This window comes from Ornithorhynchus anatinus, chromosome 9 (assembly GCF_004115215.2).
Source record: "Ornithorhynchus anatinus isolate Pmale09 chromosome 9, mOrnAna1.pri.v4, whole genome shotgun sequence".
NCBI classification, from domain to species: domain Eukaryota; kingdom Metazoa; phylum Chordata; class Mammalia; order Monotremata; family Ornithorhynchidae; genus Ornithorhynchus; species Ornithorhynchus anatinus.
In genome coordinates, this window is record NC_041736.1 from 40,847,814 (window position 1) to 40,867,918 (window position 20,105).

Here is a 20,105-nt window from a genome sequence, read left to right on the forward strand (position 1 = left end):
GCGTGACCGCGCGTGCGCGGGCGGGGGGAAGCGAGGGAGGGCGCGGCGCGCGCCGGGAGGAGGTCGCGCGCCCTTCTCCTCACGAGGGCGGGGCGCAGCCACGCTTCTCTCAACGTTAAAGCCCCGGCCAAGGGGGAAAGCGAGGTCGTGGCCCTTAGATAAGCGACCCTCGGGGACCCAGGCAGTCTCCTCTCACCATGGAGCCCGGCCCGGGGAGTCACGGATGCCAATCCCGGCCCTCTCACACTTAATAATCATGTTGGTATTTGTTAAGCGCTTACTAAGTGCAGAGCACTGTGCTAAGCGCCGGGGGAGACACAGGGTCATCAGGTGGTCCCAGGGGAGGCTCCCAGGCTTCATCCCCATTTTCCAGATGAGGGAACTGAGGCACAGAGAAGTGAAGTGACTGGCCCCCAGTCACCCAGCTGACAAGGGGCAGGGAGGATTTGAACCCAAGGTGGTGATGCAAGCAATAAATAATTGGTATTTGTTAAGTGCTTACTACGTGCAGAGCACTGTTCATGCAATAGTATGTATTGAGCGCTTACTATGTGCAGAGCACTGTACTAAGCGCTTGGAATGAACAGGTCGGCAACAGAGACAGTCCCTGCTGTTTGACGGGCTTACAGTTAAGCGCTGGGGTAGATACAGGGTCATCAGGTTGTCCCATATGGGGCTCACAGTCTTCATCCCCATTTTACAGATGAGGTCACCGAGGCACAGAGAAGTAAAGTGACTGGCCCACAGTCACCCAGCTGGCAAGCGGCAGAGCCAGGATTCGAACCCATGATCTCTGACTCCCACACCCGGGCTCTTTCCACCAAGCCACGCTGCTTCTCAAGGAAAAGTAACATTCAGAGACAGTGCTGGAGAGATCAGAAAAAGGAGGAATATGACCGAGTGTCCTTTCACCTCAGGAGAGGTGCGAGTGACACAATTATTGAATGAATGAATGAACAACGGCCCCCCTTTCCTGTTTGGCTCTGCCTTTATTTGCAATATAATAATGTTGGCATTTGTTAAGTGCTTACTATGTGCAGAGCACTGTTCTAAACGCTGGGGTAGATACAGGGTCATCAGGTTGTCCCACGTGAGGCTCCCAGTTAATCCCCATTTGACAGATGAGGTAACTGAGGCACAGAGAAGTGAAGTGACTTGCCCACAGTCACCCAGCTGACAAGTGGCAGAGCCGGGAGTCGAACCCATGACCTCTGACTCCCAAGCCCGGGCTCTTTCCACTGAGCCACGCTGCTACAGATGAGGTAACTGAGGCACAGAGAAGTGAAGTGACTTGCCCACAGTCACCCAGCTGACAAGTGGCAGAGCGGGAATTCGAACCCATGACCTCTGACTCCCAAGCCCGGGCTCTTTCCACTGAGCCACGCTGCAACATATAGGAGAAGTAGTCAATCACAAAAGAAGTTGGACAAGTGTGTTTCCTTCAACGACGAAAGAGACTCTTCAAGCAGGTCTTATCTGTTTTGGGTAAGAAGCAACCTCCTGTCCCAGCAGGCCTTATCTGTTTTGGGAAAGAAGCAACCTCCTGCCCCCAGAATTTGGAATTTGCCGATGTGATTGGAATTTGCCGATGTGATATACATCCCACCTGAAATGGGGGACTTCCTGAGGCAAAAACAGAGTCATTTAGATCAAGAGCTGCTATGCTCAGAACGCTGTTTTTAACAAATAATAATATCGGCATTTGTTAAGCGCTTACCTTGTGCCGAGCACTCTTCTAAGCGCTGTCATAGATAGAAGGTGATCAGGTTGTCTCATATGGGGCTCACAGTCTTAATCCCCATTTTAACAGATGAGGGAACTGAGGCACAGAGAATAATAATAATGTTGGTATTTGTTAAGCGCTTACTATGTGCAGAGCACTGTTCTAAGCGCTGGGGTAGACACAGGGGAATCAGGTGGTCCCACGTGGGGCTCACAGTCTTAATCCCCATTTTAACAGATGAGGGAACTGAGGCCCAGAGAAGTGAAGTGGCTTGCCCAAAGTCACACTGCTGCTAAGTGGCAGAGTCAGGATTAGAACCCATGACCTCTGACTCCCAAGCCCGTGCTCTTTCCACTGAGCCACGCTGATTCTCACACTTTATAATAATAATAATTATGGTGCTCATTAAGCACCTGCTATGTGCCAAGCACCGTACTAAGCGCTGGGGTGGATAGAAGCAGCGTGGCTCAGTGGCAAGAGCCCGGGTTTAGGAGTCATGGATGCCAATCCCTGCTCTCTCACACTTAATAATAATAATTATGGTGCATGTTAAGCGCCTACTATGTGCCAAGCACCATACCAAGCACTGGGGTGGTTAGAAGCAGCGTGGTTTAGTGGAAAGAGCCCAGGCTTGGGAGTCAGAAGTCGTGGGTTCTAATAATGGCTGCATTTTGTTAAGCTCTTACTATGTGCAAAGCACTCTTCTAAGTGCTGGAAAAATTCTTAAGCGCTTACTCTGTGCCGAACACTGTTCTAAGCTCTGGGGTGGATGCAGGGTAATTAGGTTGTCCCACGGGAGGCTCACAATCTTAATCCCCATTTTACAGATAAGGTCACTGAGGGGTTGTCCCATGTAAGGCTCATAGTCTTAATCCCCATTTTACAGATAAGGTCACTGAGGCCCTGAGAGGTTAATAATAGTGATAATGCTAGTATTTGTTAAGCGGATACTATGGGCCAAGCACCATTCTAAGCGCAGTCATAGATATAAGGTGGTTCCACGTGGGGTTCACAGTCTTAATCCCCATTTTAACAGATGAGGTAACTGAGGCAGAGCGAAGTGAAGAGACTTGTCCAAAGTCACACGCTGATAAGTGGCAGAGCCGGGATTAGAACCCACGACCTCCGACTCCTAAGCCCATCCTCTTTCCACTGAGCCACGCTGCTTCTCTTCCCGGCTCTGGCATTTGTCTGCAGTGTGACCTTGGGCAAGCCACTTCACTTCTCTGGGCCTCAGTTCCCTCATCTGTAAAAGGGGGATCGAGACTGTGAGCCCCACGTGGGACAACTTGATTACCTTGTATCTATCCCAGCGCTTAGAACAGTGCTTGGAACATAGTGCTCAACAAATACCATCATTATGATTACAAGCAAATCAGGTTGGACACCATCCCTGTCTGTCCCACATAAGGCTCACAGTCTTAATCCCCATTTTCGCAAAGAGGCCCAGAGAAATGAAGTGACTTGCCCAAGGCCACACAGCAGACGAGTGGCCGAGCCAGGATTAGAACCCATGACCTGACTCCCAGGCCCATGCTTCAGGCATTTGTTAAGCACTTACTCTGTGCCAGGCACTGGACTAAGCGTCGGAGTAGATACAACTAAATCGGGTTAGACACAGTCCCTGTCCCACATGGGGCTCATAGTCTCAAACCCCATTTTACAGATGAGGGGACTGAGGCCCAGAGAAGTGAAGTGACTTGTCCAAGGTCATACAACAGACAAGTGGCAGAACTAGGAACAGAACCCTTGACTTTCTGATTCCACTATACCATGCTACTTCTTAATATGTCTTCTGTGTGACCTTGGGTAAGTCCCTTAAATTCTCTGTGCTTCAGTTACCTCATCTGTAAAATGGGAATTAATATTGGGAGCCCCAAGAGGGAGGGGGACTGTGTCCAACCAGATTTGCTTGTATTTACCCCAGTGCTTAGTACAGCATTTGGCACATAGTAAGCACCTAACAAATACCATAATTATTATTATTATTGCAAAGTGAGGGGAGCCGCCCCTCCCAACCACCTCGTAGTGCTAAGCGCTTGGTACAATGCCTGGCATATAGTAAGATTTTAACAAATACCATTAAAAAAATCACTTCCCCCAAACCAAAAAAAAGCAACTTCAGGGAGAGAGGCTGGCTCAAATCCACCACACAGCCCTAGGGAATGTGGTTATCCGTTACCTTATCTGTAAAATGAGGATTAAGACTGTTAGCCCTCTTGGGATATGGTCTGTGTCCAACTTGATTAGCTTGTATCTGCACCAGTGCTTAGTACAGTGCCCGTCACATAGTACACACTTAAATACCATTAAAAAATAATAATACTACACTATCTGGAGTTTGCAAAGACTGCTTTGAAATCCTCCCATGTACTTTCACATCATTTATCCCATTTCATCCTCAGGACATTCCTGTTAAGTAGACATTATTATCCCCTTTTTACAGAGGAGACGAAACCGCAGAGAGGTTAAGTTGATTTGTCCACAGTCATCTAGCAAGCCAGGTATGCGGGGATCGGTGTGAAATACTCCCTCGGGCAAAGAATGGCCAGGGAAAAAACGATGGAACCTATGCTTCCAGACCGCATGTGACTGGAGGAGCCATCGGTAATCTCGGTAAGTGAGACTGTGTCAAAGGCCAGGCCTTGCAGTAAGATCTGAAAATTGTCACCCCCCCACCAAAAAAGGGAAGAGGTACCTCAAAGATCAAAGTCCTATTACAGACGGCCTCTCGTACCAATCATAAGATGACTTGAGATTTGAACTTGAAAAAGGGTTCTAGGAGTTTGGGAGCTTTTGGCGGATTCGGAGATCTTTTGGGTAACCCTGTGTTTCCTACCATTTCCCTCTGAATTCTCACTTCCAGTGACTTCACACGTTCACTGTTTTTGTCTGCTCTGAGGTTACTGAAAGCCCCGTGCGTGTCTCCTCCTTTCTGCTGTCAGTCACACATCCCCCTGCCCAGAGCTAAAAGGGGAAATAGATGAACTGGCAGTGGTGAGGAATAAGTAATAGGACTCCCCCATTCTCAGTTGTAAATGCCACAAATCCTGTACCCTGAGGTCTGGGATGGCCCTGCTCCTAACTATGCTGGTAGTGTTGTGTCTTGGCAAAGATAATTACATGGTGCTCCCTGGGTCATAAATCGATATTTACTGAGGACTTACTGTGTGAAGAGGACTGAACTAATTGCTTGGGAGAATACAATACATTTTGTAGACATGACCTCTGTCCTCAAAGAGTTTACAGTCTTAATGGGATCTTCTTAAAATATCTCTTGTCATTCATCTCTCCACCCCTCAAAATCCTCCAATAGCTTCCCATTTTCCTGTGCGTTAAGCAAAAACTAATGATAATTATTATGTAATTTTTAAGCATGAGTTATGTGCCGAGCACTGGGGTAGATAGAAAATAAGCAAATCAGACACAGTTCCTGGCTTGTACAAGGTTCACAGTTTAAGGTAGGGAGATTAGGTATCTTCTCCACATTTTACAGATTAAGAAACTAAAGCCCAGTGTGGTTAAGTGACTTGACCTAGGTCACACTAGGCTATCAGCAAAACTGAGATTAGAAGCCAGATCCCCTGACTCACCCACCTATGTTCTTTCCACGAGACCTTGTTTCTTACAGCTGTTTTCAAGACTATCCTCCAACTCTCCCCTTCTCACATATGGGCTTTCAATACTTACTATTCCCTTTCTTAACTATGTGTCATTTTATCTTATTATTATTAGTAATAGTAGTAATAGTAACACTATACTAAGCGCTTGGGAGAGTACAGTGTAAGAGTTGGTAGGTATGTCGAAACCAAGGGAAGACGGGCTGATCAAGAGCCAAGTTAGAAAATATAAATGACTATCAAAAAATTTTGTTTGGTGGACACACTGTGGTGGTCACAGAGAGACACAAAAGAGTCACAGGTATGGAATTCAGGGACGGGGAGGGAGGTTTAGAGGGGAAATGGGCCACGGAGGGAAGAGGCTGAGAAAGTCACAGATTGGCAGGATGGAGGACTGACCCAGAAGAGGAGAAATTGAGGCACAGAAGGGAGGGTGTAGGAACCCACAGGAAAGGGAGAGTGAAGACTGAATGGGAGGGGACCAAGGCTTTTACTTTGGTTGCTCTGCTGTACCCCTTGCTGTCTCCTAATGGCTTACAAACTGCAGATATAGTGACCTGGTGAATGGCTGAGAGGAGGAGGGGGAACAGACTGCGGGGCTCCTATAGCCACAGGCCCCTGGAAAACAGCATTCTGGCAGGCGGAATGCAGGCACTTTGGGGCCTGAAGAGGTGTGAGCTGCCCTCTTGGGCTCCCACCTTATAGACATAGTAGTATACATGAATATACGTTTCTTCTCAGTGAGAAGAAAAGTGAACTCTGTGATCTGTTTTTAGAGGGTGGGTGAAATGGGCAATTTCGGCACCCCCATCCCTTCCATGAGTCGGGGAAGCCCTGTGAGGCTTTGCCTCTTTCTCCACCCAAATGGTGGAGTAGTTTGCAAAAACAGAACTACGTACTGCCTGTTCAGTTTCACCCCTTCCACGGTTCCCTCTAATGGCTGAGTCCAGGGCAACGCTGGAGCCAGGATCCAGGCCTCCCGGGCTCAGATCCGGATCTTAGAGGTTGCTTTCCCAACCTCCACTCCCTAGACAGGGGCCTGGAGCGACTGCTGGGTCCACAGTGACAATCCCGCTAGCTTTGATGCTGCCTGAAAAGGCTGGTCAAAGCTCCAGGGACAGGCCCAAGGGGGCTTAGGTAGGTGTTTCTGTTGTTGGGGCTTAGGTTTGGTTTGGGGAAGAGTATTCTTGTTTTGAGGATATTTAGGACATGATATTTGTTCTTATCATTAACAAAGTCATCAGACTCCACATAAAAATAAATGGAAAGCACGGCTGTTCCTGAAGAGACACCTGTGGTAGAAGTGGGCCTTAATTGCCCACGACACTCGGCAAAATTTCCGAGTGACAGAGGCATTCTAAGACCGGCTAAAGCTTGTAGTTCTACCATGAGGGCCTTAGCTCCTGCTCCCAGGATAAAATTTAACAGTCTCCTTGCTGTTAAAATGAAAAGTTAAAAGTGGGTTGCTTCTTTTTTAAATCGACCTCAAAGTTATACATTTCAGCATCTTAAAACAGCATCAAAACTGCAAAGATGTATCATTTAACTGGAATTATGAAAACGATTGTAATTTGGGCAAAAGTGTTGTTCGCAGTAACAAGGTGAAAAAAATACAATCCTAGGGATATAAGATTCACCCTCCAAGTAAGTCATCTTAAAATTATGTGAATTCCGTGGTATTCCATGAACAATAATAGGAATACATTTGAAGAGCTTGAAGAAATCTCTCTCTAGTGAAGGACATTTCTTTGCAATGTTCATTAGTTTTTTTATGCTTTCTCTCTAATCATGGCCGAGCCAGAAACTTGGTGTTTTTTTTAAGTGCAGTGATAGTTACATGTAAAGGACTCTAAAGATGTTTCTGTCTTCCTCTTAATTAGCTCCTCTTAGATTTTCCTTTTTCCATTACAGTGTCAACACGGCAACTAGAATCACGGAATTCCCTTCTGCCTTGGGTAGCTTCGGCACAGTCCTGATCAACGTTTGGGTTGGCTCTGACAAGGTAGGAACCAGAACGATTCACAACTTTTCTAGCCATACATTGGGCTTGGAAGGTGGATCACCTGGCTCTTCTCTGATAAGTATCGTCGACCTGCATATGACCAGGGACACTTAACTTCTCCTTTCCTCCATGTGCCAGGTATGAGTGAAAGAGGATGTTGTTTTCTGACTATCAATTTTCCCAGAATGCTATTATGCCTGTTTCTAGTGCCTCTCAGTATGTGCCTAACTGTTTCTAGAGCCTCTCAGTATGTGTGGCCTAGGTCCAGGGTGGAGGGGGTGGTGAACGCAGAGATGATTTTCATGGCTCCCTTCTACCCCAGAACCTGAATAGTCACGTGTCAGGTCCCTTTCTTCAGGACAAGAACAAAGGGACTTTTTTTAGCTGCCACAGGTGGAGGTTGGTTTCAAGAGAGCCAAGCAATTAATGGAGTCTGTCAGTTGAAAATGGGTCTGGCCACCCTGGAAATCCAGGATAAGGGCCCAGGGTGGATTTTGATCCCAGCTCCAAGTCCTGTAGCTTGGGCCATCTTAAGTGCAGAGGAAAGAATTGGCTGGGTATTTACATGGTACTTCAAGTTCCCCATGTGGCAAGCCAAAAGATAAAGTGGGTTTTATTTTTCTTGGTGCAAGCCGAATCCATATACTCCAGTGATATTCTCTGACGCCATGAGGTAATTCAAGGGAAATAGAATTTCACTGGTATTATGGGTCTTATGTGACCCATTTAATATAAAATGTAGCTGAATATGCTGGACATCTCAGCAGGGTTCTATTATCGTTGAGTATGTTTAGGTTGCCATTCTGAAGTATATCTCAGATGAACTGATTTGGGTTGGGGGGCTAACTCTGGTTTGGGCCCAAGGCAGAGGAAGATGGAAGTGGGAAGAGGTGATGGAACAGAGGGAGGACAAGCAGCCGCCAAAACTCGTAGTCACTCACCCGTGAAATGTTGAGGTCCCTGAGCAGAGCTCTCCAGATTGGGTTTAAATCGAATATGCTAGGAAAGGCCATTTTGTAACTCCATCTCAGGAAGGTGTGGGCAGTGACCTGACATCCTGGAAATTGGCTCAGCCGAATTCAGAAGCAGGCTGAAGCTGGGGGGAGGTAGCTGCTTCATGGCAGTCCCTGGTTGGTCAACCATCTGCCATCCCCCTCCCCCATGGGATTAGAAAAGCAGCGTGACCTAGTGGAAAAAGCGTGGTCCTGGGAGTCAGAAGACTTTTAAGCCCAGCACTACCGTTTACCTGCAGTGCGACCTTGGGAAAGTCATTTAACTTCTATGTGCCTCACTTTTCTCTTCTGTAAAATAGGGATTAAATGCCTGTTCTCGCTCCTCCCTAATTTCTAAGGCCCGTGTAAGGTGAGGGCTGGATTTGACTCCAGCCTTAATGCAATTCTTGGCTCCCATAATAAGCACTTAACCAATATGATTATTGTTATTATTAGTAATATTATTGTATTTTGGCTAAGACAACTATGCCTCCCTCTACATTCTGAAGGACCTCCTCTTCTCTCCTGACATTCTTCTTCTACCCCCAGCACTTTAAAAATCCTACGTATTCCAGGATCCCACACCCTGGGTTTGAATGTGGATACCAAGAGCTGCTGGGATTAATTTTATTTTCTTACATACCTGAAAACTCATGTGCCTTCTCTGCAAATCAGATCATACCAAACAAAAAAAATCTGGTATACCTAGCTTCGTATGGTTTCGCAAATGCTTTTTTCTCTCATTTTGGGTCTTAATAGGCCTGACCAGCAAAACCATCCCCAGGCTTCACCAGGCCCCAATTCTCTTTGGCTGGTAGATCCCATCACTTCAAACCCCTCCCAGCCCTGCCTGGATTGGGTTTATAAATCACTAGGCAAAAGACAGTAGACGGCAAACATGTGTCAGTACGCATGTATTAAGGTACATCTGTGTGCGGATATCAATTTCCATGTGTCAGTGAGTGTGGGAGAATGTGTTAGTTTGGGAGTGAGTGGGTATTAGGGTGTGAATGATTATTGGAGTGTGTGGGTGTCAAGGTGCAATGAGAGTTCAGAGCTTGTCAGTGTACCAGTTTGACTTCGTGTTGCCAAAGTGGGGGGTGAGTTGTATCAGGGTGTGAAAGGCAGTGAAATGCCAACTGATCTGGCAGGAGGAGGAGGGACACCATTTTGAGAATCAGTAAAATCCCTAGGCAGAGATTGGTAGATACTCAGATATTTAAGCACCTCCTCAAAGGTACAAAGCCGATAAAGAGACCATTCAACAGATCCATCCACGGGACTCCCACTTTCCCACCCTTGTACCTATGATGGGGGCCACCATTTTCCTTGCACCATGGGGTACCTCTTCAGGGTGCTCAGGGAAGCACACAGCCAGCTCCAGGAGGGGCCTCAGCCCCCATCCTCCCACCCCTCATAACTTCTTTCCCTGGGGTCCCCATTCTCCACTGCTCCCTCCACCACCCCTGCTTGCCTGGCTATAGCCCTCTTTTATGCCACGCTCAGTTCTGTTTGTCTCCTCTCCTCTCTCCCCGCCTCCTCCTTCGTCCCTGCCCAGGAAACAGAGCTGCTGGCTAATCTGATTTGTGGGTTTGAAGCAGCAGTGCCAGACAGGAGATTAGGAGGGAGCTGGAGATTTTCCATGACAAGTTTTTTCCCTTTCCAATTGCTCCCTGGCTTGCCGAGGAAACAGAGCGTTCTCATTTTCCGAAGCACCAGACGGGCGGCCACGGGCCCTTAGTTTGGGGCTTCTGGCTGGATGGTGCTGAGTCCCTGCCCGTGTCACTTTGGGGCAGAATGGGGTGAGGGCTTTTGGTCTCCTGGCACGTTTGAGGACAGCCACTTCCCTCCCAACTAAAGGGGCAGGGAGGAGGAAAAGCTTTTAAAGGACAAGACCGAGCCGCAGTCTGGAGGAAGGCAGGTGCTGATTTGGGCTGTGCTTTTCCCCTCACACTGCAGCTGCCTGACTCAGGCCCTTTAATGGTGCTGAGTGCCTAGCGGATTGCTCCCATTACACACACACTCTCTTTCTCTCTCCCTCCTTCTTTCTCCTTCCCTCTCCTTATCCTGCCCTTCTCCCCGCTTTCTCTCTGGTGGTTAAAGCACCACCTGCCCATCAAGGGGAGATCTTGCTTGCACTAGGGAGGTTTGGGCCAAATTGGGGGTGGGTGGGGGAGTCCCACCATAACCGCCACCCTCAGACTCCCCTGGGTTGGCTCTGCCCATAGTGCAACACAAGTCAAGAGTACAGAATGGTTCCTTTGCACAAACTGCCCCTGATTGGTCACAGCTGGGGACAGCTGGGCTGCTCTTCTCATCTCCGTGACCCATGTGGCCCTCCAGTGTCCACAGTAGCAGCGGTGCCCTACTTAAACAGAGTGTTGCCAGTGAGGGGTTTGGACCAGCTGTCCATTCTGTAGGGGGAGGGGTCAGCGGTCCAAGTTTAAATCATTTTCGGTAGCAGTTGATCCTGGGATTAGCACCCAATGACACCGTTCCGAGGGGGATTGGGACCATTCTCTACATGGCCGGAGGTTTCTTTAATCGGCCCCGGCACGCTAGGGGGTTCGATCCAGCCGGGTCTCGAGCACCCATCTCCGCAGCAGGCAGGCTGGCCTTGGCCCAGCATCTGGAAGCAACCTACAGTGAGAAGAGATGAGGACAAGGAGTGTGACAAGCCCTCAGTCCCGGGAAAGAGGAGAACTCCCTTTGATCACAACCCCGGAAGCAGATTTGGACCAACCCTAACCCTCTTAGCTTTCTTTTCCTGGAGTGAGGCTCCCAGCTGCCTTCACCCCCGCCTCCCCGCCATCCCCAGCACCTGCTACTTTCACCTTGAGACCTAGAGTTCTGCCCAACCTGGTGTTTTCGGGTCCATCATGATCTGATACAGAGGCAGCGTGGCCTAGTGAAAAGAGCACGAGCCTGGGAGTCAGAGGAGCTGGTTTCTAATCCCAGATCTGCCACATACTTGCTGTGTGACCTTGGGCAAGTCTTTTAACTTCTCTGCGCCTCAGTTTCCTCATCTGCAAAATGGGGATTCTATATCTGTTCTCCTTCCTGCTTCGACTGTGAGCCCCATGAGGGACCTCAGTATCCAATATCTATCCCAGTGCTTGGCACGTAGTAAGTTCTTTACAGATGCCATAGTTTTTATTATCTGGTCCAGCCACTTCCTTAGCCTTGCCTGAGTCCAGCACTCCCTGAATCCAACAGGGAACATTTATAAAGGGGCCTAGGCCTTGTAAAGGCTGCTCTAAGACTCCTACCTTAGCGGACTATGAACATCATCAACCTCCCATGAAGCCATCATCCTCAAATTGTGATACACTGACATCTGGAAGCACCCAACCACAGGAAAACATACCTATAATTATGAATTGCCTTGTCAAATCAGCAAAGTTTCAAGTCCTAATAATGAATTAGAAGAAGAACGAGGTGGTTTGCCTCTCTGAGCCTAGTGTTGCCCACAGTTTGAGATTTTCAATAGACAGAGAATAGAATATGGTCATTGATTTCTGTTATCAAAGCAGGTCCACTGTCTAGGAATGCACAGAGAAATAGTGAAGTTGAAAACTGATTCAAGCAAGTCAAGTCTCTTCTGGGAGATGGTATGTCAAAGTGGAATCCAACTTCACACGAAGTTGAAAAACTCCAGAGTAGTAGAATATCCAGCCTTCTGTGTGCTGTGAGACTTGGAAGTCCACAGGTGTCATGTGATGCAGTGTTTTTAAGATGACCTAACTGATGGACATCATTGTACAATTGTGACTAAGGAATCATAAATTTGATAGGGAGCTTTTAGAAGTCACCTGATCCAACCCCACTACATCCAAGCAGGTAAATCATTAAACTACCTAGGACAGTTGGTTATTAGTCTTCCAAAAAAACTTCCCTTTTGAAGATCTCTGGGGGTAGGAACTCGATGATCTCTGTCAGCAGCCTCAGTGTTTTAACACCCTGCCTGGCAAGGCGTTCTTTAATATTCAATTGGAGGAGCATTGCGGCTTAGTAGAAAGAGCATGGGCCTGATAGAGGACTTGTGTTCTAATCCCAGCTCTTCCATATGCCTCCTCTGTGATCTTGGGCACATCACTTCACTTCTCTGTGCCTTGGTTACCTCATCTGTAAAATGAGGTTTCAGTACCTGTTCTCCCTCCTACTGAGATTGTTAGCCCTGTGTCGGACTGGGACTGTGTCCAACCTGATCAACCTCTATCTTCCCCAGTGCTTAAAACGACGCTTGACATATAGTAAGTGCTTAACAAATACCACAGTTATCATTATTATGATGGGAGAAACGTTAAATTAAACTCATTCCCTCTCGTTTGATCCTCTGTGAACATGAGGATGTGTGAATTTTGAGGGCCCATTTTTCATCCCTTTGTTTATTTTTGTTGCTCTTCTCCGGACCCATGAAAGGACTTTAGCCAGGATTAATCTAATGAAGGGAATTATTTTAATCCGTCTGCACGCCCGCTTTGTTTAATAGTAAATTTAATACATTCCTTTGGCAAGGGTGAAAATGAAGTAGAAAACAGATAAGGACACGTTTGGGGCATTTATGAAATGTACCATTTAGGGCAGAGATTTACTGCGGGGCAAGCGTGGTAGGGATAGAGTGTGCCAGTGTTTACAGCAGAAAATTAACATTTCATTGCCTTGCCGGTTCAGAAGAAATCAAGCCTTTCACTGGGCTTTTTTCTAGTCCCGACCAATCAACAGGCACAAACCTGATTGCTACTGTGTTGTCCAGGCTAGTTCCTTCTTTTTTTTTTAAGTGGTATTTGTTAAGTGTTTACTATGTGCCAGACATTACACAGGAATAATCAGGTAGGACACAGTCCCTGTCCCACATAGGGCTAAAGTCATAATCCCCATATTACAGATGAGGTGACTGAGGCACAGAAACGTTAAGTGACTCGCCCAAGGTCACGTAACAGAAAAATGGCAGACCTTGGAATAGAACCCAGATCTTCTGACTCCCAGGCCTGTGCTTGTCCCGCTGGGCGACACTGCTTCCTTATGCCCTTATCCCCCACCCACTATAGTCCTGGTCCTTTAAGGTTTTCCACTAGTGGACACCCTCATACCCAGTCGATCTCTTCTGTTCCAAACTCACGCTTTACCCAAGCCAATTTGTTCATTGGTCACTCCACCTGCCCACTCACCCACCCATCTGGATTCTTTCCCCATTCAGCTTTACTCTGTCGTGACACTCTCATCCTTCAGAGCCCTATTTAAAAGCCACCATCTAAGGAAGCATCTTCTGATTAAGCCCAATTCACCTCCCCAGCCTTGGTTTATACCCCGCACTATTTATAACTGCAGCACCCATGCACCATTCTTAGTTTATGAATTTATTTCATGTTTTCAGTTTGATCATCTTACCCCAATAGACTGAAAATTGTTGAGGGTAGGTGTTGGTGATGCTTATCTTCCTTATGCTTAAGACCTAATACTCCCTCTTGCCTGGGGAGAATTGGGTCCAGGGAAATCAGGGAGCACACCTCCTTGGCTTCTCTCAAGAAGGAGCTGAAGGAGAATGAGCAGTGGGTCTGAGGCTGACATGGAGGTGATCGGTGGCCTTTCCCCACTGGGAGACCTGGATGACCCAAGAAGTTGGGTTGGGTTGCAGTTTCCGTGGGAAATATTACAATGGGGGTGTTTCTTGCCCTTATTGCCTTTATGTATGTATTATGCCTGTGACTATGGGCAAGTCACTTAACTTCTCGGTGCCTCAGTTACCTCATCTGTAAAATGGGGATTAAGACTGTGAGCCTCACGTGGGACAACCTGATTACCCTGTATCTACCCCAGTGCTTAGAACAGTGCTCTGCACATAGTAAGCGCTGAACAAATACCAACATTATTATTATTATTATACTCTATTATTTCCTCCTATCTGTAATTTACTTTAGTGTTTGTCTGTCCTGCCACATTGTAAGCAGCCTGAGAGCAGAGATCCAGTTTACTAATTCTGTTGAACTCTCCTAAATGCGTAGTGCTCTGCACACAGTAGATGCTCTTTAAATATTATTGGTTGATTGAGTGATTTCTTGGCAAAGCAACCATAAGGTCCCCCTATAGAGAAACCTGCTCCCTTCTCTGGAGAAGATTCCCCATGTCCCCTCTGGCTTTCTGGAGAGAAATGCCCATTCTCTAGACTGTAAACTTGTATTGGCCAGGGAATGTAGCTACTAATTCTGTTGTATTATTCTGTCTCAAGTGCATAATATAGTGTTCTGCACATAGTAAACTCGCTATAAGCAGGGAACGTGTCTGCTAATTCTGTTCATTGTACTCTCCCAAGCACAGCCTGGGAATCAAAAGGACCTGGGTTCTAATTTCGGCTCTGCCGTATGTCTGCTGTGTGACCTTGGTTAAGCCACTTAACTTCTCTGGGTCTCAGTTCCTTCATCTGTAAAATGGGGATAAGAGTTTGAGCCCCATGTGGGAGAGGAACTCTGTCCAACTTGATTAACTCGTATCTACTCCAGCGCTTAGAAGAGTGCTTGGCACATAGTAAGCGCTTAACAAGTACCATAATATTTGATAATACAGTTCTCTGCACAGAGTAGGTGCTCAATAAATACAGTTGATTCATTGATTGATAGTAAGCGCTCAATAAATACCATTTGAGTAGGTCCCATGCCACCAGTTGGCCTTTGCTTCTGGATGTTTATATGCCTAAGGGGAGGTGGAGAAATGAAAGGTGGAGATTGTTTGGTACCTCTTCCCCCCAACCTGACTTCCTTCTTCTTGCTGAACAGGAGGTAAGCAGCAGGGAAGTAGTGAGGGGGAAAGGACTAAGGGTGTAGACTCCATTAGGGACCCCCTCCCACACGCATACTCCCCCCCAACCCCATCCTCCCAATCCCACCCCCCAGGGAATTGCCCGTTCAGTCCCCAGATGAGAAATGGGTTTTGGAAAGTGGAGGTGCTGGCTGGGAGGGGCATCCCTGTCCCCTTGGCCGCTTTGTATGAGCTCCTCACCTCTCCTCCAGGGTAAATTCCTCCCCAACCCCTGCAGCCGCAGTGTGGTCCTTCCTACCTTTGTCAGGCAGTCACTCTCAGGACACCATTCCTCTCCCCTGGGCCTGGTTTGTTTTCTGCTTGAACGTCAGTGGATGCGGTGCGGGGCCAGTGCTTCCGGCCACGGCGTTGGGGAGAGGAAGAGGTGTTTAGGGAGTGGAACTACTTCTTGGAAGTTCACTGCTGAATCTGCCCGTTTTCGCCCCCAGACTGAGCCCGTGAAGCATTAGGTCCGGAGGTCCCAGACCAAGTGGTTCTGACTCTCACACAGAGAGCGGCCGATCCCTAATGAGCAGACCTGGGGCAGCTGCCCAGAATTGACAAGTGGGGCTAGGGGCTGAGGGTGCTCTCCTCCCCAGACGGGGGGCTGGCCTGGAGGTTACAGAAGTCACGGCAGCCTGGCCCCGGTCTCTATGTACAGCCTTTATTAGGTGCCATTCTCAGTGTGAAGACAGCTAGGCAGGAAGGGTTGCTGGGAGGCATTGGGAAGCCCACAGCCCCTTGGAGTACAGCGCGTTCCTTGGGAGGATTTCTCCCCCTTAAGTTGCATATTTTGTGGCAACGTGCCCAGTGGTAAGGCACCAGGGGAAGCAGAGAGGCCACCTGCAGGAGGGAAATAAAGGGGGGCAGGAGAGCGGCAGCATGTTTTCCTTGCCCCAAGATCAGGTCCGGTGTCGAGCCAGGTGGCCTTCTGATTCCTGCAAATCACTCCATCCCGTTCCGCTTCTCTCTCAGTCGTCTCCCCGGAGCTGCAGCAGATGGCTCCGTGCCCTCTGGGCTCCTCTTTGCAGGAAATCAGCAGCAGCTTCTCAGGGCCAATGGGACGGACATCTCAGGGCCTGGCCCCTGCAGAGTCACACACAGGACAGAAAACAGCCAGCCCCACAGATACACAGACATGGCAAGGGCGGAGGGAGGAAGCTCTCTGGAAAGCCAGCCGACACCCCCTCCTAACCCCTAGTTATTGCTTCCCCCGGGAGAGATGCCACAGACATGTAGACAGCCTGTGAGGCCAGCGACTGGACACAGACTGATAGATGGACTCCTATCCAAGGGCAGAGACAAAAACCTTTCCTTTTAATATAGTGCTTGGAGAGGGGAGAACTGAAGCGTGCATACACACACCCCTCTTGTCATCCCCCCCTCACCCTCATGGACTTGTGGCCCCTTCTGCATCCCTGGATTGGCCAAGGAAGAGTCCGGAGTTGTCTTTCTTTCTGCCCTTTTCCTTTCTCAAGAGTCCTGACCCTCGCTTTCTCATGGCAGTTGTGGCTGGGAAGGGTTAAAGCTAAAAATTCCCCAGAGAGCAAGAGTTTCAAGGGAAATAAAAAGTCTGACCTGGCTCCGTCAACCCATTTCCAGACCCGTTTTTGTAGCTTTCATTGTTCTGTAGACCTAAGCGAGGCCAGTCTGTGCGGCGGATGGCGTAAGTTCCCACCTCAGGGTGCTCCCCACAACTGAGGGGCATCAAAAGCAAAGCCAAGTTTGTGTTTGATATAACTTTTTCAGCATCCTCTCCCCTGCGCCTTTGAGCACCACCTTCCCTCCATGCACCCTGAGCATAGGCTGCTGCTCAGCTGGCAAAGGGACAGGGTTAGAAGGGAGGCCAGTGGTGGAAGCAGTAGTGGAGCCAGCGGCGGGCACCGGCTACGGGCCACACCGGAAGGGTTCTAATTCGACTTTAGCCAATTCTCAGTCTTGCCCGAGGCCGTCACCGGGCCCAGCCATCTCTGATCTCCTCCATCTCCTCGCCTGCCTTCCTCCGTCTGTCTTGGTTTCCACTGCCTCAGCCATTCCTGGCCCAAGACAGGGGCCTGGGGGCACAGAGGCAAGAGGAAGGCTGTTGGCTTTAAGGAATTTGGTCCCAGGCGGAAGGCCCAAGGTGGATGGTTTCCATCTCTCTCTCTTCTGCTCCTCCAACCCTCAACTCTCCCCCCATGACTCCTGCTCTTTCTTAAGTCCCTTCCTGCTTTGGAGATTTCTCTGTAAATGGACTTCAGGAACAGCCGGGAGCCTCTCGGGTTCACCCCCGGCAGCTTTACGTAGAGAGTGTCTGCACTTGCAAGCGTCCATCACACCAAGATTTGGGGAGATCAAGGCGGAGGGACCACCTACCTATTGGTCATTATCTCCCTGTTCTTCAGGGAGGTGGCAGTAGCAGTCAGTGGTCCAGGATAACCACCCTGGTCTTGATCACGCCCCAGGGTTTAGCTGCATCTTCCAGCTTATGCCCCCGTCCCCTAACTTCTGGTTTCCTTGCAAACTTTCCTCTTCACCAGAGGTACTCAGAAGGGGAGATAGGACCAACAAGGCAAGTGGAGCGGTCAGGAGAACATTGCCCACTCACTAAGGGTCAGGAAGGGAGGGGAAAAGGAGGTAGGAGGGGAAGAAGTTTCTTCTTAGGTGTCTAATTCCCCAAAACTCCACCTGGAGTTCGGCTGGAGGATGGAGAAGCATCGCTCACCTCCTCTGTCTACCTTCCACTCCTCTTTTCCATCTCCTGCCTTCTCTCCTGCTCTTGAAACTACTGGGTTGAACCATCCCCATATCTGCAAAGCCATGCTGAAGAAAAAAGTGGAAGAAGTTCAGGAGATTCAGCTCAAGGCCAAAGGGAGGGAGAAAGGGTCCAGGTTGGGCGTGGGGGCCGGGAGGCGGGCAGGACGCCACAACAACGGCTGAGCAAAGGGAGGGAGACGAGAATTCCACGTTTGGAGAACTACACCCACGAGACACCAACTGACGCTGAGAGGTATAAATAGAGAGGCAAACATACACATAACACAAAGAAGCCCCCTCCCGGGGAGGCAAGGGTTCTGGGGAGCAGCCGGTCTGCAGGTCCTGGGGCAGTCCCGCAGCTTTCCAAAGCTCCCGGTGGTCCCTTCTGCCCGGGCCAAGTTTCACATTTTGTGGAATTTTGCAGAGGACAGAGTCCGTCGGGGGACAGGAGAGCACAGCGGACAGGCCTCCGGCCCGAGGCCAGGGCCGGCTCGTGTCAACAGGGACAGGCGTCTACCTGTAGAGAAGGCCCACGGGCCCCGAGCTCAGGAAACTTCTGGAGGCTGGAGGGGAAGGGAGAGGGGGCACACCCCATCTGTGCCCACATCTACTGCTCCCAGTGGACCTCCTTGACTCGGTTCCGTAGTATCTATGGAGCCGACTTTAGCTCTCCCTGTGGAGAGACAAGCCTGTCTGGTCTCTCGCTTGGACCGCTGATACGAGTCCCCCGGGCTCTTCTCCTGCAGGGTGGCTGGGTCTGCCCCTTGGCCTCACCCATTCCCATCCCGCCGGTCACACTGAACTGCGGCGCTTCATGAGGCCGCGGAAGGCGGAAAGGCTGTGCAGGCCAGTGGACACGGAGCTGATGGCCGAGCGCTGCGCTGTGCAGAGGCAGCGATGGGAGGGGGTGTCGGTGTAGCAGCCAGCTCCGGGAGAGGACTGGCTCTGCTCCACACACGTGTCGGAGGTGGACAGGTCCCGGGGGATGATCATGGGGATGGAATACTGCAGCTTCTCCCGGCTCTTGTACCAGAGGCAGGAGCACATCGATTGGAAGTGCAGCACTTCGGCGTAGACGTTTCGGAAGCCGCCCCCGCCCGCCACCGTGGAGGAGGCCGTGTCCGTGGTGTGGACGCTGCCCCCGGCCTGCCCGTTGCGGGTCAGCAGGGCACGGTGCTCGGCGTCCCGCTTCTCGTCCTCGGCGTTCATAGTCATGAAGCGCAGCACCACCAGGTTGAGGAAAGCACCGATGACCGTCAGCCCCGTGAGGATGTACACGAAGCTGAAGGCCACGTACTGTGGCTTCGTCTGTAGCGCTTGGTCCTTCTGCAGGGCCACGTAGTCCCCAAAGCCAATGGTGGTCAGGGTGATGAAGCAGTAGTAATAGGCTTGGAAGAAGGTCCACTGCTCGTAGTAGGAAAAGGCGGCAGCCCCTATGCACAGAGTGCTGATACAGGAGAAGAACCCGATGATGACCATGTTCGCCATGGAGACGTCTGCCCGGCGCATTCCCAGCCCCTTCTTGGCACGGTGCAGCAGGTATTTCACGAAGGTGTTGATGCGCTCACCCAGGCTCTGAAACATGACCAGGGTGAGGGGAATGCCCAGCAGGGCGTAGAACATGCAGAAGACCTTCCCGCCATCTGTGCTTGGGGCCGCGTGACCGTATCCTGCAAGGACAGAGAGGACAGACCGTGGCTCCCTCCATCCCCCATCATTGCCCACCCCCCTCCATAAGCTCTGCCAAGTAGAATGCCAAGTAAAATGGTGTTCACCACGAGAAAGGGGAGAGGCTGTCCCGAGGAGCCTGGCCGGTGGTGGTCTGAGGATCAGAGCCAGGGAGAGACCTGTCTATGGCTTCGCCTGTACTCTGCCTGGTGGAGTGAGGAGAGGAGAAGACGGGCGGGTGAAGTCTTCCCGTGCATTTCTCCACAGCCATCCTTGGAGGGACAACCCCTTCTCCCCCCCCCCCCAAACAAGGTGGACCCCCTGCCAAGATTTGGAAACAGTTCAGAGAGCTAAGGCTGGCAAACTCGGATTTCTTCGGACAGCTGATTGTCGCAAGAGGGGAAGGAGAGAGAGAGAGTGGAGGAATTCGGGCAGGGAACGGGAGCCTCAGTCCCCATTGGAATTGCTCTTTTCTCCTTTTTCTTTCTTGGTCCTGCCCCAGATCCCCTTGATGTGAGACCCCGCTTCTTACATGCTCAGTTGCGATATGGAAGAGCTTCGCTAGTATT

The 20,105-nt window shown here is 49.8% G+C and overlaps 1 protein-coding gene across 3 annotated transcripts in view; it reads right to left on the minus strand.

Annotated features, from left to right (window-relative positions):
* Nucleotides 1-9,234: 9,234 nt before the first annotated feature.
* Nucleotides 9,235-20,105, minus strand: part of KCNK3 (potassium two pore domain channel subfamily K member 3) — a 48,635-nt gene continuing 37,764 nt past the window's right edge. Inside the window, exons 2-4 of one of the 3 annotated variants that reach the window (XM_029071927.2) lie at nucleotides 18,146-19,538; nucleotides 15,392-16,218; nucleotides 9,235-10,977 (exon numbers count right to left, since the gene is read on the minus strand). In XM_029071927.2, the coding sequence (XP_028927760.1) occupies nucleotides 18,661-19,538 (878 nt within the window). In that variant the 3' untranslated portion in view covers nucleotides 9,235-10,977; nucleotides 15,392-16,218; nucleotides 18,146-18,660. Of the gene's footprint in view, nucleotides 10,978-14,972; nucleotides 15,028-15,391; nucleotides 19,539-20,105 lie in introns of all 3 variants that reach the window. The other 2 variants (XM_029071926.2, XM_029071925.2) reach the window with 2 other exon arrangements.